The sequence below is a fragment of the Pan paniscus genome, chromosome 2, assembly GCF_029289425.2.
Source record: "Pan paniscus chromosome 2, NHGRI_mPanPan1-v2.0_pri, whole genome shotgun sequence".
Lineage (NCBI taxonomy): Eukaryota > Metazoa > Chordata > Mammalia > Primates > Hominidae > Pan > Pan paniscus.
Window position 1 is genome coordinate 170,888,370 of NC_085926.1, and position 25,964 is coordinate 170,914,333.

Here is a 25,964-nt window from a genome sequence, read left to right on the forward strand (position 1 = left end):
GGTTTTAAATACCATTCTTCAAAACTTGTATCAACAATGACAGCAGCAGCAGCAGCAATGATTAATTGAGGGCTTATAATGTGCCAGGCAGTGAGTTTAGTCTTTTATATTCATTATTTCATTTAATCCTTATGATTACTTTGTAGTGCAGTATATATTATCTCTAGATATATTATTATCTCCATTATGGTTGAGGAAATTGAAAGTCAAAGAGCTTAATTTACTTGCCCAAGTCACACATAGGGTCATTTGCAACTCTGGGAGTAGAACACAGGCCTCTCTGGCTTGACCGTGATCCTCTAGTGTACATAATTACTCTTTAGCAGACCGATCCAGAAACAGAACTTTTCTCTTGTAAGCAACCTTCACAATTAGTGGCATCAAGATTAATTTATGTGCATAATAGTGTGATGAACTGAAGCCAGTATTTTTTAAAAAGAGTAAGAATTTCAGAGTTTGCTGTTAGAATTTCCAGCCTAATCTTTGTCAGTGTTACTGTCTTTGACAGAAATGAAGGAAAGGAAAGAAGGGGAGTTGGAGTCGGGACCAGCTGACTGATACAGTCTTGCTCTATGTAATTTGAAGTTCCACCTTTCCATCTTGGGGGACTCCACACTCTAACTCCTTTCAGGAATAATTGAAATATCACTCAGAATGAAGCAGACTGTTAAAATTCATGGCATACCATATACAAAAAAAAAAACCCACCACCACCAACAACAGCCAGACTCTTGCTTGCCCCTCTCAACTCCTTAAATCAGCCAGAGTCTTGACCCTTCATCCTCTATGTTAACAGTGGGCTTTCCAAAAACATAGACTTGGAATAAGTTAGGATTTAATAGTCTTATGCTATAATACCCCAGCTAAGTGATTACTCAACTCATTTGGGTTTCAAGATTGAGAAACTCATTGTTTTTTGAGGTAGCTTCATCTGTCTTCAAAGAGCTCTAATTGTTAACAATAACAAAAACAATGACAATAGCTCATTTTTAAAATTGAGAGTTTATGATGTGCCAAATACTGTGCTAAATGCTCTATATAAATTGTCTCATTTAATCCTCATAACTTCCGTGACATAGACGCTATTATTATCTCTGATTTACAGATTAAAAACTCAGAGATTTAGATCTATTTGTCATAATTTTAGTATTTGCAGACTAAACAAATTCACTTGGCAACACTTAGGTATTAGAAAATAGCACAGAACTCTCCAACTTAAACCTCCACTCCTTTTGGCTAAATATCTCTATGCTTAATTGCTTCTCTACATTACATTTTTGTAGAAAATGTAGAATCAGGCCGGGTGTGGTGGCTCACGCCTGTATTCCCAGCACTTTGGGAGGCTGAGGCGGGTGGATCACGAGGTCAGCAGATCGAGACCATCCTGGCCAACATGGTGAAACCCTGTCTCTACTAAAACACACAAAAACGTCAACCAGGCATGGTGGCACAAGCTTGTAGTCCTAGCTACTTGGGAGGCTGAGGCAGGGGAATTGCTTGAACCTGGGAGGCAAAGGTTGCAGTGAGCTGAGATTGCGCTACTGCACTCCAGTCTGGTGACAGAGCAAGACTCCGTCTCAAAAAAAAAAAAAAAAAAAAAAAAAAGAAAAAGAAAATGTAGAATCAGGAGGACGTGATTGAAACGGAGAAGGGAGGGAAGAGATTTAACATGACATTTTGGGGCCTCTCTGTGTTCCCTCTTTTGTAGTTTTTGTTGCCCCCACCTCTGACTTTTCTTTAATATGCAAGGCTGGATCTAAGCAAAGAAAGAGTATCTTTCTTTGTACTCTGCCACAAGTTTTCTAAACCAATATTTGCAGAAAGTGCACACAACCCAAGAATTTTGCATGATAAATTATTTTAGAAATGTTTAGAGGTAATGCAAATTCATAGCATATCATTCAAAAGAAAAAAGGGGCAAAAATAATTATCATGATTAACATCAATGCAGGATGGAGAAATTAACAAAGTCAATCAATGTTTGTTTTTCACTAATGGGTTTTTGGATGTCCTTATCAACAGCCTGAGTTTTTAAAAAGTGTTTTTCTATATTTTTACAGAAAAAATATGTATCCTTGCCATTATTTACTAGTTATTTGGAACATGTTCAAAAGGCCATCTTTTCATAAGGTCACCTGCTTTTCTTCAACTGCCTGCTGTCACTGGAACATTAAAATTAGTGTTTTTGTTATAAGATTATATGTTTAAAATTCTGTAATTTTAAATCCTTAAAAGAGAAGAGATGACTATAAACTTGAAGTTTTACTATATTTTAAACTTCATCTATTTTCTCAAAATTACAAATATAAGACTTCTACTACTTACCTAAATATTGGATGAGCTGTAGTCTTAAAGTCAGATATTTGACCTAAGCTATGGCAAATGACTCAATCTGTCTTTATTAATGTCAGTTTTAGATATCATACACCAAGACACAACATTTTTACGGTGCTTAGCATTCATACAGCTTTATGATATTTAGGGAACAGGAAAGCCACTTAGTGGTGGAATTATCATGTCTATCTTCCAGTGTGTAAATGTATGTTACAAAGATTAATGCTAGAACACACTAAACTGCCCTGAGAATGGTGAAATGCCTTGAATAAAGAGAAAGCCCTTCAGGCAGATGGCCAGTTTAAGAATAAAAATTAGCCAGCCTGTAGGCTTCATTTAATCTATTTGTAGGCATAAATGAGAACTTATTTTAACCAAAAAAATCTGCGATGTATTTTTAGAATCTTGCGTGATGAATGAATGCATCTTAGACTTCTAAGTGAATAAGAACTAAGTTAAACTCTCAACACTACCATCATCTCTTCAGAACCACTTGTCTTGAGTCTACCTGTCAGAATATTCTCCTCCCTTGTGAGATACATAATAATCTCATTTAAAATCATAGAGTTCCCTGACACCAAAAAAGCTGACACAGTTTCTCCCCGCTTGCTGGTACAGTACTTCTTCTGAGTGATTACTTATCTACAGCAATGCTACTGTTTTATGTTACTAGATTTCTGAACACCTCAATTTATTTTTGGATCACTCTTTTCTTTTGGCAGATTGTGATTTATATATGCATTATTTCCAGTAGGATTAAATTTTGTAAGCCAAGAAAAAAAAAAGAAAGAAATATGCTGCTGCTTGGCAAAAATGGAACAAGATATCTTGATAATCATTTATAGCACAGACCCTAAGTGTTATACTAATTCTTGTTCAAAAATGAATACTTTAATGTGTCTCGTCTTAGGCTAGCAGATCATTCATTTCTAAAGGAAATGGCTGTTTTTAAGGCAACTGATTGTCTTTGAGGTTTTTACTGTACACTCATCCAGAGAGCAGGTTTCAAATATCTCAAACTCAGAGTGTCAAAATAAAATAAAACAAAAGCAATTGTAATCACTGATCAGTCAAAACAACAGCAATCACTAAGGAGGGCCAAGAGCTTATAAGACTGCATGAGATGTTTTGAGAATGGCTTATGAGTGAACCAGAGGGCGGGTTATGCTCACATGGGGGAATTATGCTAATCTCTGTGGAGCAAATTCTGAGAAGGGAATGGGAAATTCTGAAGAAGTGGACAGAGGTATAAAAACAAGAAGAAGGACAGGTGCGGAGGACGATAAGAGCGGCAGGCAGCTGATATGGTAAAATAGGAGTAAATAGAAAGACACTGTCAGAGGCCAAGAGTGAGAGAGGTGAAGCTGAGAATGAGCTCGGAGGGAGAAAATTCTTAGTGCAGCGGTAGGCAACTGACACAATTTAGTGAGATCTTACCAATTTGTTGTTTTTCTTAAATCCTGAAAGGCATGTGTAATATAGAATAGCTTTGAAATCCAGTGTCAGTTAGTGCATTATTTTAAAAAGGCTAAAGATAAGAACATTTTAGAATACCTATTTTTATTATTTAATCTATTTCTCATGATAATAAATGTTATATGATATTAGAGTATTACAAAATGAAAAGGAGAAGAGACCAGATTTGTGGCAAATAGTGAATTCACCAAAGCTATTGAATTGAACTTGGTAAAATACATCTTTTTTTTTTTTTTTTTTCAACAGCTGGCTTTGGACTAAAATATTTCCCTAAATGATTTAGCACAAAATTTGACATGGGAAGGATCGCTCTTACTGGTGAAAGGAAGCTCAGCCTTTACCCTTAAGCTTTTACAACATTTAGGGTAAAAGTTTGCTAAAAATATATTTTAAGAAATAGTCTTATTGAATATATTCAACTGATATGAATACATTTTCTTATGTACATTTAGCAATTTTTTATTTTAGCAAGAATTGTTAAAAATATATTTAGTGATATTATTGATTTCAGTGCATTTTCAAATTTTTGAAAACAAAAGACATGGAATGGTTGAGGGATTAAACTACAGGATTCATTTACAACTAGAAGACAGGCTTTGATCCAGGTTGCAGATCCGATGCTGTGGCCCTCAGCCTTCCATGGGCTTTTAGTTATTTACCAGCTGATGAGTTTGCCGAATGACCAGTTTGTCAAATTCATAAGCATATTTATTTACAAAAATTTGTTTATTTTAACTCTTTAGACAATTTATAGCAATCCTACTGATGGACTTGCAGGCAGCCAGGACACCAGAGATCTGGGGCCTTCCATTTCTCTCTGTTCTTCAGTCTTCCACTCTGTGGGATCCACAGCTCAGATGGTGCTAGGTGCTCACTGTTGATTTTCCCTATTTTGGCTTCTTTAGTTTCAGGAGATAAAGCAGAGAGCTGTTGCAATTGTCTGATTAACATGAATTCTTGCAAATGATATTAATTGTTTAAAATATATTTCATTAAATAGATACATTTGATCACTGCAAAAACTGGGGAAAATTCTAAAAATAATAAAATATTAAAAACAGGATATTACTTTTTTCCTTTGATCTTAGCCAAAGGGTCTAGAAGCAACAGAATATGACTTAACATTTTAAAAATAAATCAGTATAAATTTTTAAACTTCCAAATTAAAATTTTAATTGTATTCATAAGAATAGTAATAGAATATATTAAAGAACAACAGAGTTATAACTACACACGCAAGAAGAACATGTTAATGAGAATAAATCATTCCATGACTTTAGCTTTCGAAAATTCTCTAAAATTAAAAAAATTGCTAAACTTTTTAAAGCAATTTTTGCTAAAATAAAAAATTGCTAAATGTACATAGGAAAATGTACTATATCAATTAGATATATTCAATAAGACTATCTCTTAAAATAAGTTTTTAGCAAACTTTAAAATTCATGAATTCTGCAAATTGGTCATATGGTAAATTGATTCTACTGAACTCATTCATTTCATAGATAAGACCACTTCAGCTTTCTTAAGATAATTCTGCACTTTAAAAAAACTGAAATAACTGGCAATATTTAAAAATCGAGGGTTCTGGTTCAAGATGGCAGACTAGAAGCAACTAGAGCCTGCGGCTCCTGGAGAGAAAACAGTGGAGAGAAAACACTAAGCTCTTCAAATGCATCCTCCAGGAGGCCAAGTTGGAATTCACCAAGGAAGCAATACACAACAGGACCCAAAAGAGAGGAGCAAAGCAGGACAGCCACCCACCTGGGATTGGTGCAGAGCCAGAGGAATCGCCGTATCGTGGGGGAAAGGGTGATTGAATAAGAGCTCCTGGGGGATCCACAATTCCACCACAGGCCTTTGTAGTCCTGGCCATGGAAGAGCCCCTCTGACTCTCCAGGGTCTCCAGACAGACACAGAGAGCTGCCTGGAGTCTGTGCGGAGGCACCACTCAAGCCCATGTGAAGCCCAGTGGGTCTTGGATCCCTGAGCACCCTAGAGCCAGCTACAGTAGCCCCACCAACAGGGGAGGCTAGGCTCTTTCGCATGCCCTTAGGATAGCTGCAGCAGCCGCAGTGCTGAGGAGCAGACTACAGACCGCACCTCTGCTGCTGCTCGCCAGGCAAGGCCCACCGGCTTGGGCCTCCGGTGTGCACACCTGCCTGTGTTACTGGTCAAAGGCAGTTGTCCAGGTTCTTGGTGTTTTGAACAAAGAATTAGAGAAAATGCACACACAAAGCAAGGCAGCAAAAGCAGAGATTTATTGTAAACGAAAGTGCACTTCACAGGGCAGGAGCCGGCTGGAGCAAGCGGCTCAAGAGCCTCAGTTACGGAATTTCCTGGGGCTTAAATACCCTCTAGACGTTTCCCTTTGGTTTACTATATGCAAATAAAGTTCCGTGACCAGTCTGATTGGTTGTGGGAGGGAACCACTCCAAGTGATGAGTAGGCCCATGACCAGTCTGATTGGTTGTGGCAGGGGACCAATCAGAGGTACTTTCATTTTTCGACTGCCACGCAGGAAAAGGAGGGGTTAAAAAGGGAGTAGACTCTGACACTCAGCATGAATCCGCAGTAGGTTCCTTACCTCCAGACCCTATTCTCCTGCCTCACCTGAGCACTCTGGTTGGCTGCAGCTCTGAGTTTCTCTGGGACATAACGGACAGACCTACCGTGATTGCCAAGGCCATTGTGCCCCCCTCTGTTGCCCCCAGGTTGGGAGGGAACAAAGAGCCTGAGCTCTTTTGCATGACTCCATCAGAGAGGAGGCCAGGCTGCTTTCCCTGCGAGCCCCTGCCGTACGTTGCTCTGTTACAAGGCCCACTGGTTTGGGCTCCCAGCATAGCCGCCCCACCCGGCCTGACCACTCTGGCACGTTGCGGCGTGTGTGTGTGTGTGTGTGTGTGTGTTTGTTTTTGTTTTTGTGGTGGGGCTCCCAGAGGTAAGTGACAGGCCCTCTGCCGTTGCTGCTGCCGTGGTCCTTACCCCTGCTGCCCCCGGGCTGGAGAGGGAACAGAAAGCCTGAGTACTTTCGTGCCTCTAGCTTGCCGCAACTGCCCTGCAGAGAGACAGCCAGACTGCTTTTCGCTTGACTGTGTGCCCCTTCCCAAACGGATCTTGGGGTCTTCTGGCTTCCAGTGCACCCACCCAGCCCCGGCCTGAGCATTTCAATGGTGGCTCAAAGTACTTCCGAAAATCTTACCCCACAGGCCTGTGATCTCCCTTGGGCTCCTACCACCTAAGCAACTCTGCTTGCCCTCACCTGAGAGTTCAGCCAGTGACCTGAGGCTGCCCCTCCCCATTACAGCCAGCACCTGAATCCTCGAAACCCAACTCCCCTAGACAGACCAATATCGAGTTCCAAAGTTGAATCAGTAATAAAAAACCTACCAACCAAAAAAAGACCTGGACCAGATGGATTCACACCCAAATTCTACCAAATATACAAAGAAGAGCTGGTAGCAATACTACTAAAACTATTCCAAAAAAAATCAAGGAGGAGGGACTTCTCTCTAAGTTATTCTACAAAACCAGCATCATCCTGATACCAAAATCTGGCAAAGACATAACGAAAAAAGAAAACTACAGGCACAAAATCAACAAAATACTGGCAAACTGAATCCAGCAGCACATCAAAAAGTTAATTCACCATAATAAAGTAAGCTTCATTGCTGGGGTGCAAGGTTGATTCAACATAGGTGAATCAATAAATGTGATTCATCACATAAACAGAATTAAAAACAAAAACCATATGATCATCTAAATAGACACAGAAAAAGCTTCCAATAAAATCCAACATTCCCTTCATGACAAAAACCCTCAGCAAACTAGGCATTGAAGAAACATACCTCCAAATAATAAAAGCCATCTATGACAAACCCGGAGCCAACATCATACTTATGAGATCAGGTGCATTCAGGGTGGTATGGCCATAGACCAGCCAGCAACCTACTTAATGGGCAAAAGCTGGAAGCAGTCCCCTTAAGAAAAGGAAGAAACAAGTATGCCAGCTCTTATTCAACATCGTACTGCAAGTCCTAGCCGGCAAACTTAGGCAAAAGAAAGAAATAAAAAGCATACAAACAGAAAAAAAAGAAGTCAGATTATCTCTTTTCACAGACAATATGATTCTATGCTAGAAAACTACCAAAAGGCTCCTAGAACTGATAAATGACTTCAGTAAAGTTTTGGGATACAAAATAAGTGTACCAAAATCAGTAGCATTTTTTTTTCCTTTTTATTTATTTATTGATGTTTTTAGAGACAGGGTCTCACTAGGAGACAGAGTCTGAACTCTAGGATGGAGTGCAGTGGCATGATCATACTTCACTCCAGCCTCGAACTCCTGGGCTTAAGCGATCTTCCTGCCTTAGCCTACTGAGTAGCTAGTACTACACGTGTGTGCCACCATGCCCAGCTAATTAAAAAAAAAAAGTTTGTTTTTTCTTCAGAAACAGAGTCTTGTTGTGTTGCCCAGGCTAGTCTCAAACTCCTGGCCTTGAGTGATCCTCCCATTTCGACTTCTTAAAATTCCAGGATTACAGACATGAGTCACCATGCCTGGCATTTTTATACACCAATAATGTTCAAGCTGAGAGTCAAATCAAGAATGCAGTCTCATTTACAATAACCACACATACAAAAATGAAATACCTAGGAACACAGCTAACTAAGGAGATGAAAGGAGAACTATAAAACACTACTGAGATAAGTCATAGATGGCACAAATAAATGGAAAAACATGCCAGGCTAATGGATTTGCAGAATTAATATCATTAAAATGGCCATATTGCCCAAAGCCATCTACAGATTCAACACTATTCCTATCAAACTACCAATGTCATTTTTCACAGCATTGGAAAAAATATTCTAAAATTCATACAAAACCAAGAAAGAGCCCAAATAGCCAAAGTAATCCCTAAGCAAAAAGAACAAAGCTGGAGGCATCACATTACCTGACTTCAGACTATACCATAAGGCTACAGTAACCAAAACAGCATAGTACTGGTACAAAAACATACACAGAGACCTACAGAACAGAACAGAGAATCCAGAAATAAAGCTGCACCCCTAACATCATCTGATCTTTGACAAAGTTAACAAAAATAAGGAATGGGGAAAGGACTTCATATTCAATAAATGATGCTAGGACAGCTGGCTAGCCATATGCAGAAGAATGAAACTGGACCACTACCTTTCACCATACACAAAAATTAACTCAAGATGGATTAAAGATTTAAATATAAAACCTCAAACTATAAAAATCTTGGAAGAAAACCTAGGATATACCTACCATTCTAGACATTGGCTTTGGCAAAGAGTTTATGGCCGTGTCCTCAAAACATAATAATTGACAAGTAGGGCCTAATTAAACTAAAGAGCTTCTGCACAGCAAAATAAACCATCAACAGTGTAAACAGGCAACCTACAAAATGGGAGAAAATATTTCCCAATTAAGCATCTGATAAGGTCTAATATCCAGAATCTATAAGGAACTTAAGCAAAAAACAAGCAAACCACAATAAAAAACCATTAAAAATTAGGCAAAGAACATGAACAGACACTTCTCAAAGGAAGACATACAAATGGCTAACAAATATTAAAAAATGCTCAACATAGCTAATAATCAGAGAGATGCAAATCAAAACCACAATGAGATGCCATTTCACATCAGTTGGAAAGGTTGTTACTAAAAGGTCAAAAAATAATAGATGCTTGTGAGGCTGCAGAGAAAAGAGAATGCTTATCCACTCTTGGTGGGAATGTAAATTAGTTCAGCCATTGTTGAAAGCAGTTTGGAGACTTCTCAAAGTGTTGCAGAATCAGGAGGACCAGAGAGAGACCTTGGGATGTATACAGGAGGATATCTTTATTATTGAGTGCACTCAGACCCAGCAGACTCAACGTCCAAAGACTGGGCCCAGAACAAAGACAGCACCTGACTATTATACACACTTCACAAAAGGGGGTGGGCTAGCTTGAAGCAAGCTTACAGTGGCCTGAAAGCAGGGATACAGAGGCGGGACAAAGACAGTTAATCAAATTGTAACAGGTTCATAACTCAGGATTGCACATGACTGTTTCTATGCAACCCAGATGTCCATTATCTTGGTTTGCCTAGGCACGGGTTTATCCCATAACCTTCACTATGGCACCCAGGTAGCTGTAACTCAGGCCTGCTCAGAGGCTCATGACCTTCATTCTACTGCTTAAATAAAACAGAATACTTGAAGTCACTAGTTACAGAGAACAGGAATCTATAAACTCATTCCATAAAACAAAGGAAAATTTGTTTTTCTTCTCCCTATGCTGAGGGAGTGCTGGGAGAGTCTCCAGAGCACATTAGATAGTATTATCAAGACTTTTCCTGGGTCTGGGCTGTGCCTGTTGCTGCCTCTGGGACAAGTCAGCCTAATACAGGAAAGCTTATTTCTCTTTCTTTTTAATTTTGTTTTTCTTTAATTTCCTGCCTCAAAAGAACTTAAAACAGAGCCACCATTCAACTCAGCAATCCCACTTCTTGGTGTATACCCAAAGGAAAACAAACCATTCCACCAAAAAGACACATACACTTGTATGTTCATTATAGCACTATCCACAGTAGTAAAGACATGGACTTAACCTTGGTGTCCAACACCAGTGGATTGGATAAAGAAAATGTGGTACATATACATCATGGATTACTACACAGCCATATAAAGAATGAAACCATGTTCTTTACAGCAACATGGATGCTGCTGGAGGCCATTATCCTAAGTGTAAATTAACATAGGAATAGAAAACCAAGTACTGCATGTTCTCACTTATAAGTAGGAGCTAAACTTTGGGTACTTATGGACATAAAGATAGAAACAATAAACATTGGGTACTGCTAAAGTGGGGAGAGAGGGAGGGGCGTAAGTGTGGATAAACTACCAACTGGGTACTATGCTCACTACCTGGGTAACAGGGCCATTTGCATCCCAAACCTCAGTGTCATGTAATATACTCATGTAATAAACCCGCACATGTATCCCATGAATCTAAAATGAAAGTTGAAAATATTTTAAAAAGTAAATAAATTTATTGGAATGCTCTGAAGTTATATTAATACTATCTCTTGAAGATTCAAAAAATCTGCAAAGTTGAACCTACATTCCCATAGAGCAACATTAGTTGGACTTGAGTGATGGCCACTCTCTTTGGAAGGGCCAGTGGTAGGGTGATGATATGGCCAGTGTGCTTGTGAAAGTCCTGGTTTATACCTGTTTTCCTGGCATAATTCTTAATAGTGTCTACTTTCACTATCACAGGTATCTAGTTTGAAAGATTAATTTTATGGTCACTTTAGTGAGTGGTCTCCAGCTCACTGTAGTTCGCAGAACATATTTTATCTTTTAATTGGTCTGATACACACATCATCTGCCTGGGCTTTATAAGCATTTGAATGTGTTATTCCTGTTTTTGTATCCCTTATCTAGCCCATGCATGTAGAAATACACAGAAAATTCTTTTTTCTTTTTTCTTTTCTTTTTTTTTTTGAGACAGAGTTTCACTCTCATCGCCCAGGCTGGACTGCAATGGCATGATCTCTGCTCACTGCAACCCCCGCCTCCTGGGTTCAAGTGATTCTCCAGCCTCAGCCTCCCAAGTAGCTGGGATTACAGGTGCCTGCCAGCATGCCTGGCTAATTTTTGTATTTTTAGTAGAGACGGGGTTGCACCATGTTGGCCAGGCTGCTCTCGAACTCTTGGCCTCAGGTGATCTGCCCACCTTGGCCTCCCAAAGTGCTGGGATTACAGGCGTGAGCCACTGCACCCAGCAGAAAATTCTTTATCAATGATGCATTAAAGAGACTTTGTTGCATTTTTTCTTTAGTTTTACCTTCTGTTTGCTGCTTCTTACACAATGTGGTTTTAAATAAAGACCCTGTGCAATGTTATATGGTTTTTTTGCCTATGTATTTTCAATTTAGAAGTCATCATGCTATCCCATAATCTCCACTACTATGAGCACAGTTCTCATATTTATCTTTCAATCAGGGTTCTAAAAAGAATTTTATGTAATATCTTATTGATATAGCTGAATGGTTATCAACCACATAGTACCACAGACTCAAAAACCTGCTAATTTAATTCACAACCCCCTAACTGGTGCTTGGCATATTTTAGACCTTGTGCTAGTCATTGAGCACAAAGAGATAAAAGACACCATGATATCTGTATTGCCAAAAGTCATTAGCTGTCTTCACAAAACAGTCTTGGCTTTTCTTTGATTTTATGTCTTTGAATATTTTCTTCTCATGAAGGTAGTCCCAAATGGTGTGTGTGTGTGTGTGTGTGTGTGTGTGTGTGTGTGTAAGTATGAGTGCTGGGGGAGGAGAGGCAGATTTGAGTGATGACATTCATTCTATGTCAACACAGATTTTTTGTATGCATTGAAACAGAAAGATGTTAAAAAGCTTTGCAACTTTCTATTTCAGTTAAGGCTTCACAAGGTGGCTTGTTCTTGGTAATGGGGGTTAGAGCCATCTTAACTTAGTTTGTGGTCTGAAAATGTGATTTTATCAATTTAACCAGTGCCAGCCATCTCCGCAATGTGACTAGCATCCCTGCAGAGCCTAAACCATAATAAAATATCTCCATTTTTGTTCAATTTCTATAATTTATGTATTCTTACACTTTCTTCTGGTAGAATGTTACTGAAAGGATATTGACCTGTAAAATAAAAAAATCTGTCCATTGTAAACCTGATATCTTCCCTCCAACCACGGGGAGTAGCATTTCCTCCAGCCTCTCTTGTTGAGAGTTTGGGCTTTTTAAATGAGGCTGTTCTGGGAATCATTCTGGCCTATTTACTAGAAATCCCGTCATGGGTGATGATGGCTAGGCTCAGAAAACCTAAGACATTCTAATTTCCAGGGACTGGTTATATATACCCTTATCTTGGATAAGATATGGGCTGATGCATTTCCTTTGGAATTATGGTTTTAGGATCTCCTAAGTCACATAATAATGGCATTTTTTTCATATGTGGTAGGTGCCTCTCAATCAAAGAAACATGACTGCGTAGCATGCTACAGGAAATAACCTTGATGTGTTGTCTTTACCAATGAATTTTGACATAAAATACTTGTAAGAGGCCTGAATCAAACTACTCAAATCTCCAATAGATTGATTGATAAACATAAATGCTGTAAGCCAGGTGCAGTGTCTCACATCTGTAATCCCAGCACTTTGTGAGGCCAATGCCAGCAATCACCCGAGGTCAGGAGTTTGAGACCAGTCTGGCCAACACAGTGAAACCCCATCTAGACTAACAATACAGAAATTAGCTGGGTGTGGTGGTGTGTGCCTATAGACCCAGCTACTCAGGAGGCTGAGGGAGGAGAATTGCTTGAACCTGAGAGGTGGAGGTTACAGTGAGGGCTGAGACTGTGCCACTGTACTCCAGCCTGGGCAGCAGAAAAAGACTGTCTCAAAAAAAAAAAAAAAAAGCTGTATATATCACTTTATATATGTTGATTTACATTAGAAATCTAGCTGCTAAGATACACTACGATATTTATGTTCACAGTTCATAGCATCCTTTCTCTTGGGGGGAATGACCTTATACTGTATATTGAAGGCTATAATTGCTAAAGAAACCAAGGTGAAAAATACTTGTACCTGACAGTAATTGTATTGCGTCTCTATAGAAACTGCACACCAGCATAACCAAGAATTACCAGGAATTTTCTCAAGAAGCATTATCAGGTCAGTCATCAAATGATATTAAGCAGATATGCCTATTTCACTGCAGATATACCTAATTCAGTATACATGACAAGGGCAGTAGAAGAGTCTATGCCAATTTCACAGGGCAAATATTGATAAATTCCAAATTTTTAAGTTCTTGTTTGTTTTGGGACCCACGAAAAATTTATGTCATTACTTTGGCTCCAACAGGCTTGATACAGTTATGTTATAGCCAATGGTATGCTGGTAACCTGACTCTCCTAAAAGTAAAAAAAAGCCTGGATTTGTAACATTTGCAATTTCAACAGTGTAGCTTCTCCCAGCATTGCTAATTTCTCCTACAGTTTAGCAACTAGCTCGCTCCAAATTCCTGAATATTTAACAATTTGATCTTTAGAGTCTGTGTAAGCACACCACTAGCATTCTTTTACTAGTTGAAATCTAGTGCTGAAATTGTGTCTAGCCTTCTATTGATCTTTCAGTTGGATTCAAGATGTATCAATAAACCACCTCTTAATGGAGGCTATTTTGCAGATGGCTGTTACCTGCTAATGCTGAACTTACTAGCTTCATTTGTAGCTAGTGACCTTTATTAAAACCTGTTTATTTAAATGTGAAACAGAAGGACACTTATTATCATCTCTTAGATTCTCTCTCATTCATACTGCGAGGAAATGTGTGGTCAGAAAGTGAGCCACAGAGACATTTCAGTGGAGTAAATAAAAAGTAGGAAGAAGTAATGTGTGGGTACCTTAGATAAAACACATTGCAGAAATAGTAGAGGGGGAAATATGCAAAAAAGAGAGTGATAAAGACCTTTTAAAAACTGTTCAAAGTGGATCTTCACACAGATAAAAAGATGTTGTGGCATTTTGGTTGTTTGACTGCAAAGTGAGACCAATTGAGATGAACTCTGCTTTCCATATCTATTTAATTGAGTTCAGGCAACTCCTGGGAACATCTTACAAACATGGAATTCATGTAAACCTCACAGTGTCAATTTTTTTTTTTTTTTTTTTTTTTTTTTTGAGACGGAGTTTCGCTCTTGTTGCCCAGGCTGGAGTGCAATGGCGTGATCTCGGCTCACCGTAACCTCTACCTCCTGGGTTCAAGCGATTCTCCTACCTCAACCTCCTGACTAGCTGGGATTACAGGCATGTACCACCATGCCAGGCTAATTTTTTGTGTTTTCAGTAGAGACAGGGTTTCTTCCTGTTGGTCAGGCTGGTCTCAAACTCCCGACCTCAGGTGATCCACCTGCCTCGGCCTCCCAAAGTGCTGGGACACAGGCTTAACACAGTGTCAATTTTATGAAGCCATTTTATTATACACTCAAACTCTTGCTTCCAATGTCAAAGATAGTATTATTTAAAAATGTTCTAGACAGTAGTCACCTGCAACCTAGGCACCCCATCTCGATTCCTGCAGATTTATCCTTAGAAGTTGTGCTTGGAGTAAATCTAGAAACCAGCCACATTTTCCTGCTAGATTCCTGGGGCGGTAAAGTGGATGAGGAAGAAATAACAGGCACATCTACATTAGGAAATAAGGAAAATTATTTGAGAGAGCTCATGGAACAGAAGAGGAGTCTTGTGAGCTAATCCAGGAAGGAAAAAAGCCTGGGTTGTCACAGGCAAGAAGGAATTCTGAGTGTAGCATTGAGGCTGTTGCACAACTCTTGCAATTCTTTGCCACAGTCTAAGTTCTGGGATGCAAATATTAGGGGAAGCTTCACTAGGTTTTTAAAAAATACATTGGAGTCCAAGAAAAAAATACTCTGGGACATCTCTAGCAAACTTGGTGTTATTTAACTGATGCCATCTGCTCCAGAAATGGGTTTCTAGGATCTTTTTCACGTGATTGGATTTCCTCTCCAGTGCTCAAGAGATAGTTATAGAAATGTGTCATTACAATCTGGACGAGAACATCCCCGAGAGCAAGAGGTCAAGCGCATTTCTATTACTTTATGCAAGTTTTTCCATCATCATCAGTGACCTCATGGCTGGAAAGTTTGAATTTTGTTAAGAGCTATGAACATGGAATAGCTTTAATTAAAGAGAAAGATAGTCAATAATTGCTGGTTTGACGTTGATAGACAATAATTTGGATAAAATCATATTCCATGAGAGAAATGGAGAGTTCTGTTATGCTATTACCAGAATTTGAGAATAAAATTAATTTAACTTGATATAAATCCTCACAAAAGTTAAAACAAACATACCGGGCAGCCTCTGAATACCTCTCCAGACATCTAAACACTGTCGCTTGACGAAGATGATTCCGGAAATAGGCTGGGTTTAAAACAATGCTCCTGTAAAAAGGTAAAAGAAATGCAAATGTTATTTGGGTTTTAAAAGACAATTACCACAAGTGCAATGGAATGAAATCACAGGCATTCAATTTTATATACTATGTGTTTTTAAAGATACTAGTGAAAGGAGCCCTTCCCCGCCCCCCGTAATTGGCAATTAAGACAAATAAACAAGCATTATTGAAAAACTAATTAAGTTTGCATTATCAAAGAAATTTTATTTATGGGACTGGATATTTTTACAGATATGACAATGGCAAAGAATTTGAATTCAACTTATGTTACATATAAGACATGGTGCTATTTTATTTGTTTTTAAATGAATTTTTATTTCAATAAATCAGGGAAAAAGCAGGTTATTTATGGTATGTCTACTTTTAATGAAGAAAGAGATTGTTAGTTGCTGAATTTCAGTTAAAAAAAAAAAAAGGAACTGGAGGCTGGGTGCGGTGGCTCATGCCTGTAATCCCAGCACTTTGGGAGGCCGAAGTGGGTAGATCACCTGAGGTCACAAGTTCAAGAACAGCCTAGCCAACATGGTGAAACCCTGTCTCTACTAAAAAATACAAAAATTAGCCAGGCATGGTGGCAGGCGCCTGTAATCTCAGCTACTCGGGAGGCTGAAGCAGGAGAATTGCTTGAACCCGGGAGGCAGAGGTTGCAGTGAGATCGTGCCACTGCACTCCAGCCTGGGGGACAAGAGCGAGACTTCGTCTTAAAAAAAAAAAAAAAGAGGAACTGGAATATGGGTGACATGTTCATTTGAATTCCATAATTAGGTTCTGTGTTTTCTCCCAGCTGGGTGTAAGAGAAGACCTGTACCGTTGGTTAAGGGATCTAGTCTTGGTCTTGACTCTTTTGTTAAGGCCTTTCCTCACTTTGGACCTCTGTTTTTTCTTGACTGAAATGACAAGGCTTGACTTGTGGGTAAGATGAACTAACTGTCCTTACCTGCTGACTATTCCATTATCTCACAGAGTTCTGGAATCTCAATCCAAACCTAGATGTGAAATGATCTCCCTAGCTGCCTTCTTCTCCTAGAGATAAAGGGGTAGACCTTTCTCTTCCTTGCTTCATTGAGAGCCTATTATGGGTAGCTATTGCTCAAGGTGTTTGATATAACAGGGTCAACTAGCTGGATGCAGTCCATGCCCTATCACCAAATGGGGACCCAGCCATTAGTGAAAGTTCGAAATGTAGCTTCTACTGTATTTATCAGTGTGGGCTACAGAATGTTACAGAACCAACGCATGATTATTAAGCAACATTTTGTGAGCCTATTTTTACAAGTTGATGGGAATCACTTGGAATTAGTTCATTATTAAAGTAAGTGGTTCTTAACCTTTCTTTGAGAGGTATACAGTGCTTTCGGGAACCAGATAAAAAGTCTGAACCTCTGTCCAGAAAAATGCATATAATCATAATTGCACAAATTTAGGAAACTTGTGTGACCCCTCAGGGCTCTTCAGGTATTCCACATTAAAAACATGCAGACAAAAATAATTCAATTCCCAGAAACACTGCATATAAAAAGAATAAAGTAGAAAAAAATTCTGTCTGGCCTATGGATAATCATAGAATCGTATGATGATGAGATGGATCGACTGTATAACTTAGCTCACTTCAAACACAAATCAGCAGAAAATAGAGGAAGAGGGAACTTTCTAAAATCATGCATAACTAGTTAAAGAGCTGTCTCAAGTTTATTGGTTCTCCATGTCTAGCCACAGAGCATTGTATTATATCACACTGCCTTTCCTATGGTGATTTCTGAATTAGACGGGTCTGAGTTAATGAGGTTTTACTGTACTCTATGACAAGGATTTTTGCAAATGAATACATTAATCCCTCAAGAACACAGATCGTTTGCTTTGGTGTGTTTTGATTAAAATGTTGGAAATGCTAAAATGATCACATGGGTTCATTTAATATCAAGACAAAACTATAATACTAATATTTACCATGAATATTTTTTATTACTTCAGAAAAAGAGAATGTTTGAAAATCATGTTTATATATTTTGTCCCTATAGAAGCAATTTTGTAAAGGTAAGTCAGAGTAGCTGAGGGCAGAGCTTTGTCCAGGGACTGGGTTTTCTGATTCTGACAACTTTCTTCCACAGGATAGGTAATTCTTCCCTATTACTTTTTATTTATTTATTTATTTATTTCATCCACAAGTCTATGAGGTGTACTCCCTATTACTTTATTCACTTATTCACTCATGCATGTTTAGTTAGCATCTACAAATTTGATGGGACAAAATCCTTACTGAATGGATGTTTCCAGCCTTTGGCATCTTTTTGCCTATGATGTAATGTTTTTGCTTTGCCGAGCTATTCTCCAAGAATCTTGCTCTGTCAGACAAGTTCTTCTGACAAAAGTAGATTAGATTGGAGACAAGGATGAGGTGTGCTGGGAAGGAGGGGTAGTGAAGGAAGAGCTTATCAAAAGAGAGAGAGGAGAGAGAAGAGAAGGCATCAGAGTTGCTTTGGATGTAGGCAGAGAAGATTTTTGTGAGTAGTGAGGGCTGGTGAGGTTGACACTATCGGAACCATTACAGTGTGATTTATAAAAAGATAGGAATTTAAAAAAAATTACTTGTAATTATAATTCCTCCGTATGGTGTTGAAGAAATGCAAGTAGAGGACATGAGTTTAGAAATCACTATTGCTAGACGGACTAGGTTCTTTTAATCATAACACCACTCTGCCCTAAACCACATGATTCGCGGCTTCATAAGAGGGACCGAAGGAAGACACAGACCCAGTCTCTACTCTGAAAGTGTAATTATAAAAGAATATTTGGTAATTTGAGATGAAATATTTTATTTGGCAATTTATTATTTTTGACTTTTATAATTATTGCAGCATTCACTGTGTGCTTATCGTACGCCCCTGTTAGATATTTGGCAATTAGATATTTGGCAAGGAAATGCTAGTGGCAGTTGTAAAGCCTAGCTTTTATACTTTTATTAATTTATCGATGCTTTCTAAAATGACATACCCTTTTAAAGATATATTTTATGTCGTGTGCAACTTGTAGGGGAAATGATGATCTGTCTTTTGAAAAGTTCTTAATCATTTGTCATTTGATGCCATTTGGAAAGCTGCAGGAGGCAGCCTGTGACCAAAATGGACAATCTCACTGCAGTTACAGTGGAAAAAAAAAACTACAATTGTAATCAGAGAGCAATCTCAGAGCTGATTGGTCTGATTTTATCACAGAGGAAAAAACTCTGATTTAGCTATGCTGATAGGGCTTTTGGTAAAAAACAAGAACCATGTTAGAGACTAGCTAAATGATAGACGTCATTGAATTTTTGTCAGAAGAAAAGGAGTTAGTAATGGGCAATGATTGCCTACTCCATTGATTCACCCCATTCTAAAACAATGGGATCCTGTAAAATAATATATATTATAGTAGATGAAAGTTTATTTTTAAAACAAATTTGTTACCTGTGGTAAATCTTGTGCTTTTTATGATTTCTATTTGTGGATACTTTAAAATTTATCTTTTTTATTAAAGTTCACATGATTTGATGCTTGTGTGTGTGTTTGTGTGTGTGTGTGCTTATTTTATTAAGCCCTAAATTTGTACACTGGTGAGGCTCGAATATAAGTCTATTTTGGTAATTATCTCAGGTTTCCCAATTCGCTTGATAATAATCCATCCTTCTCTCGTGATTTGATATGCCACGTTTATTATACACTAAGTTCATATGCACACTTGGGTCTATGGCTGGGCTTTGCAGCCCATGCTTTTGATCTGCCTAATTCTGTGACAGAAAATGCTCTAATTATCTTTATTTTATAATAGATTTTAATTTCCAGAAGGGAAACAACTGCCTAATGTCCTCTATGTGAATATATTTGTTAGTTAATATGGCATATTTATTCTTCCTGTTGAACTTTATCATTTTTGTTTCTTCCAGCTACAAAAAGATCATTTGGTGATTTTTATTGGTATTAAACTAAAGACATTAGATTAAAATTTAGGAAGAATAGACATTTTTATATTATTGTCTTCCCATACAGGAATGTGGCATTTCTCTTCTTTATTCAAATATTCTTTTGTGTCTCCCAGTAATATTTTAAAGTTTTTTTAAATAGAAGTTTTACTAATTACTTGTAATATTTTAACTTTTTTTAAAAACAGAAATTTTACTAATTTCTTGTTAATTCTTAAGTTTGAAAATTCTGCTTGAGAATATATGTCAATATGTCTATATTCACATATCTATGTATATGCACACACATATTTGCATATATATTCTCATGTAGAATTTTAAAGCTTAAGAATTATATAAAATCTATAGAATAAATATATATAAATATATTACTATGAATATAATCAGCATCAGGACCTGGGAGCTTACTAAAAATGTGAAATCTTGATTCCCACCTCAAACCTACTGAATCACATTTTAACAAGATTCTTAGTTGATCTGTATGCACATTAAGGTTTGAGAAACACTACATGTATGCACAATAGGTATGGGATTTTTTTCTATTATATTTTCCAAACTCTTATTGATAGCATAGCATTTAAACATGTATTTTTAAAAATATTTATTTTGTACCCTTATAACTTAATATCGCAATAATTTAATTTTATTTACATCATCTGCAAATAATGATGTTTGGTTACTGCTTTTCAGTATTTATAACTATTTTTTTCTCTTACTACATAGGCTAAATTTTTTAGAAAAAGAATTTAGATAAGTAGGGTGATCTAAGAGTGTTTCAATATTTCATTGATAATTATTATTATTGATCAATTTAAGAAAAAAGAAGTATCATTCTATGTGTTATTTTCCAAGAGTTACCAGAAGTAAATAATTTTTAAAAATATTCTTTGAATCTATCAAAATGATCTTGTGGACTTTCCTTTGATCTTTTGTATTGATGAATTAGGTTAATTAATGATTCAAGAAAGGTATCAAAATTAATACAGAATATTAAAGCCAAGGATTGAGAAAGTGAATAATAAAATAAAACTACATCCAGGATGAGAAATGAACAAATAAAAAAATTCATTTAAAAAACAATGCTATGATTTTTATGAAATTGTATACTAAAATTAAGTTGCTAGAGGTTTTATATTTTGTCTTTTCAATCAAACTGATATTAGGTTTAGCTATTAATTCTACTCTTTTATTTTTGATTTATTCATTTGTTTTTATACTTAGTAATCAATATTTGTCCTCTCTGAAATTTATTTTTATTATTTCTCTTATTCTTGACATATAGAAAATTTATGTTTTCTTTTTAAAGAAAGCATTTAGAGGTTTGAATTTTTACAATAATTTTAGCTTTGACCATATCCTTAAGAATGATAGAGTATATTTTATTCTCATTATAGTTTTTTCTCCCAGTCTCTAATTATAGATTTTAATTCCTCTTTAAAGAATTATTTAGGACAGCATTGTTCAATTTCAAAAGGGTATTTTTTTCTTATAACTTTTACTGTTAATTTCCCATTTTATTACAATGTAAATAGAGAATATCTTGTACAATTTCTTCTTCTGCTATATATGAAAATTAATAAATGGTTCAGTGTTGAAAATATTTTAATGGAATGTAGAAGAAATAATATATTTATTTCTAAGGTATTGTTAGTCTGAAACCACTGGAGATAACATTAAATTTTTAATGATTTAAATAAAACTTCTAGACACCTTTTACTTCATTCAAATTCCTTGGGAAATCTTTTGAAAAGTAAATTTTAATGGTGATTATTACCATTTTAAACCCAGCTTGTTTTTAAAGGCAATATTCTCATTGTTTATATTCATGTTCTATAATACTTTTCAGAAAGTTAAATTTTTTCTAACATGTTTTTATTTAAGTCAGTTTTATTGAGTTATAATTTATATACAGTAGTATTCACTTTTTAAAAGTATATAGTTTGGTCTGTTTCGACAAATACATAGCCATCAACACAATAGAGATACAGAAATTTACAACCGTACTAAACAGTTCTCTCATTTTCCTTTTTAATCAATTTTCTTCCCTTATGCCCAGTTTCTGGCAACTACTGATCTATTTTCCAAATTTATAGTTTTACCTTCTCTAGAATATCACTTAAATGGAATAATATAGTATATACCCTATGCGTACGGCTTCTTTCACTTAGAATAATGGTTTTGAGATTCATCCATATTATTGTATGTATCAATAGTTTGCTTCCTTTTACTGCTTAACTATTAGCAATTTCCACAATTTGTTTATTCATTCACCAACTGATGAACACTCTGTTGTTTCTGTTGCTGTAGACATTCATATACAAATCTTTTGATATAAACTTTCATTTCTTATGGTAAAATACGGGGGAGTGAGAATACTGGGTCCTATTCTAAGCATATGCTCAACTTCGTGAGAAACTCCTAAACGTCTTTCCAAAGCAGTTGTACTATCCTGCATTCTCTCCAGCAATGCATGAAAGTTCCAGTTGCTTTGCATCATCGCCAGAACTGGTATGATCAGCATGTATGCGTGTGTTGTGTTTAAAGTTTTAGCGACTGTGGTAGGTGTAGATGGTATCTCATTGTGGCTTTAGTTTGCATTTCCCTAGTAACTAAAGATGTTGAGGATCTTTTCATGTGATTATTGGCCATTTGTATATATTCTTTTGTGAAGTTCTTGTTAATCTTTTGCCATTTTAAAAAACTGGGCAGTTTGTTTCCTTATTATTGTGTTGTAAGAGTTCTTTATGTACTCTGGATACAAATTCTTTGTAAGATGCATATACTGCAAATATTTTTCTCTGAGTCTGTGGCTTGTCTTTTAATATTCTCAATAGTTTCTTTTGAAGAGCAGAAGATTTTTGATGATGTCCAACTTATCGACTGTTTTTCTTTTTATAGTTTATACCTTTAAAATATACTATTTAAGAAAACTTTGCTTAATCCAAGGTGACAAAGAATTTCTTTCATATTTTCTTCAAAAAGTTTGATAGTTTTAACAGTTATAAACTATTGGAGTTGAATTTGTTTATGGTGTGAGGTAAAGATAAAGACATTTTATTTTGCTTATAAATCTGCAATTTTCCCAGCACCACTCATTGTAAAGACTATTCTTTCTCTATTGAATAACCTTGACATGATTATCAAAAATCAATTAACCATATCTGTGCGAGTCAATTTTGGAATGGAATATTCTGTTCCGGTGATTTATTTGTCTATCTTATGCCATTATAACAGTTTTGACTACTATAGATTTATAATAAATCTTTAAATCAGGTAGTTTAAGTCCTCCCAACTTTGTTCTTTTTTTTCCCCTCTAACATTGTTTGGACTTATTGAAATTCTGTACTTTTCTGTTTACGTTTTAGAAAGTAGCCTGTTAATTGCTAAAATGTCTGCTGGGATTTTGATAAGTATATAGAAAACTTTAAGATCTATTGACATCTTAATAATATTGAGTCATCTGATCAATAAATATAGCACTTTTCTCCATAATTAAGGCTTTATTTAATTTCTTTCATCAATGTTTTGTAGTTTTCAGCATGAAAATCTCACACAAACTTCATTAGACTTATTCCAAACATTTGATATTTTTTGTTGCTCTTATAATTGGCAATGATTTTTAAATTTCAATTCTTATTGTTCATTGCTAATTTATAGAAAGATAATTGATTTTTTATGTTGACCTTGTATTCTGCTACATCATACTACTAAGCTTAATTATTAGTTCCAAAAGCTTTTCCAAAAATACTTTGGGATTTTCTAAATAGATGATTACATCTTCTGCAACTAAAGATGACTTATTTATTTCTTTCCAGCCTATAACATTTGTTTATTTTCTTTGCCCTATTGTACTGTTTATCACCTCCAGTACCATTTTTTGTTGTTGCTGTTGTTTTGTTTTGTTTTACTTCCCTCAGAATTCTCTAAGCTTCTCGGACTTGAATTTTACTGTTTTCCCTTTAATTTTGGAAAATTCTTGCTTTTTATCTCTGTCCCATTCCTCTCTCTCCTTTTCCTCCTCATTCTGGGACTCTTCCTTATAGCAGCCAACCCCTGCATTGAATATGTGCTTGGTCTCATTTTAGAGAGTGTTTTCTGCTTCTTGTCTAGTGGTAGCGGAACTCCTCTTGGTATCTTCCCCGGGCCCAAGAGTGGTTTCTATCTCTCTTTATCTCTTCCCCAAAGCAGAGGGTTTATGCTTTACCCTTCCTTCAGTGGCTATGGGAACAGGATAATTTCTGACTTCTTCCCCAGAGACATATGTTTTGCTTCTACTTCTCAATCAGAAGCTATGGATTTTTGCCTGGATGCTGAGAATGTGAATGTCTGCTATCACTACCCCAGGTACTTTAGACTTTAGCTTTATATGAGACTAGGGATTAGGGAACAAATTTATTTTTTCTCTCTCCCTCCCTCCCTTCCTCCCTCCCTCCCTCCCTCCCTCCCTCCCTTCCTTCCTTCCTTCCTTCCTTCCTTCCTTCCTTCCTTCCTTTCTCTCTCTCTCTTTCTTTCAATTTCTTTTTTAGGCAAAGATGCCCATCTAGTTACCATTGTCTTGGCTGTTAGCAAAGTAACGATTGTTTCATCCTCCCGAGACAACACTCCTCTTATTCTTTTAATAACTTGCTGATATTCTTAAAATAGAAATAGGTGGTAGATCTAGAGAAAGCTAGGAACATGGAATGTTTTAATTTCAGCGAATCATGATAACTTTATGGATAAGATGGTGACATTTATGCTGGATAATAGCATCATTCCGTAGATTATAACCAATTGAATAACTGATTAATGCTATGTAAGTATGATCTGTGTTATTATGAAATAAGGAATCTAATGAAATGTCTTAACACTTTTTGTGGACCTTATTTTCATTAGTGAACTAAGATTAAGAAATTGAAAGGATGTCGATAAAATTTTCAGACGGCATAAATTTTACTGCAACAGGAACTTATATCACTGATGATGTAAGCAAAATTTAAAATAATATGGACTGTTTAAAAATAAAAAATCTTATGTTATAAACAATCATTTTATAAAGATAATCATGGCTTGAGTTTGATCATATGGAAAAAATCTGAATATTTTAACTAACTGCAAGCTAAATGATATGATAATATAATAGAGCTACAAAAATTGCACATAAAATTTTGTGCTAAATCAATATAACACATTGTTTTCAAATAACAAGTGATGTTTTCACTGAATTGTGCCTTCACCATATAGTCCCTTGAATTCATCTATAGTTCTGAGCATCTGTGAAGATCATCACCATATCGGAGGCTGTCTAGAATGAGTGATCTGGAAAACATAGTGTGTGAAGAATATGGAATGAAATAAATATGTTTACAGAGTAAAATAATATCAGCCTCAGTAAATACATTCAAATACAATGCCCTTCCATATGGAATATAGAATAATTATTCTATGTAATATCAGATGAGGCCAGGCAAAAACCAGTTATAAAGCTACAAATAGCTCAGTTCAACATAAGGGGGGACTTACTAACCAATGATGCAGCAGGCTTTCAGGAGAATTTCCTTTTACTGGAAACATTTAAATGATATTTAGAATGCCATCTGTCAGGACATGTAGAATAAATTCCTCACTGAGTGGGAGATAAGGCTAAATGACTTTCAAGTATATTCACAAAAATTTCTTATAATGCATTATCCAGCACTGTGAAGAGTCTGAGTTTTTTTTCCCTACTTGCAAACTAACAAGTTAGCTTGAAGCAGTTTTGTGGAAGCTGGTAGAAGGTATGAGCCTCCAGGGTCAGAGACAAAGGACAGTTTATTGTTCACAGCAATAACAGTAATCAGAGTTTTTGTTGTTGTTTTTTTGTTTGTTTGTTTGTTTGTTTTACTGGTTCTCTGAACCATAGATCCCAGATGGTGGTGAAAGGAAGCTCAGGTGACACCTTCACATGCACTAGGTTGTACAACATGAGAAAAATATGAGTTTAGAGAATGTGAATATTTTGTAATGGGCTGTAAGGTTGCCTATCTTTTGCTCTAGGGGGAAACAGTACACCTGGCAAGGCTGTAAAAAGACTTGTCTTTTCTTCTAAGGCTGTTTGCCATACAACCATCTTTGAAAAGATTGTCTGGAGCAAAGACCAGTCAGCGCCTTGGTCACAAGATATGCAAAAATGCTATACACAT

General features: G+C 36.5%; 1 protein-coding gene across 1 annotated transcript in view; it reads right to left on the reverse strand.

Annotated features, from left to right (window-relative positions):
* SPATA16 (spermatogenesis associated 16) overlaps positions 1 to 25,964 on the reverse strand; it is a 212,957-nt gene that overhangs the window by 114,353 nt on the left and 72,640 nt on the right. The window contains exon 4 of the mRNA XM_055110879.1: positions 15,745 to 15,834. Within this exon, the coding sequence (XP_054966854.1) occupies positions 15,745 to 15,834 (90 nt within the window). The remainder of the gene's footprint in view (positions 1 to 15,744; positions 15,835 to 25,964) is intronic.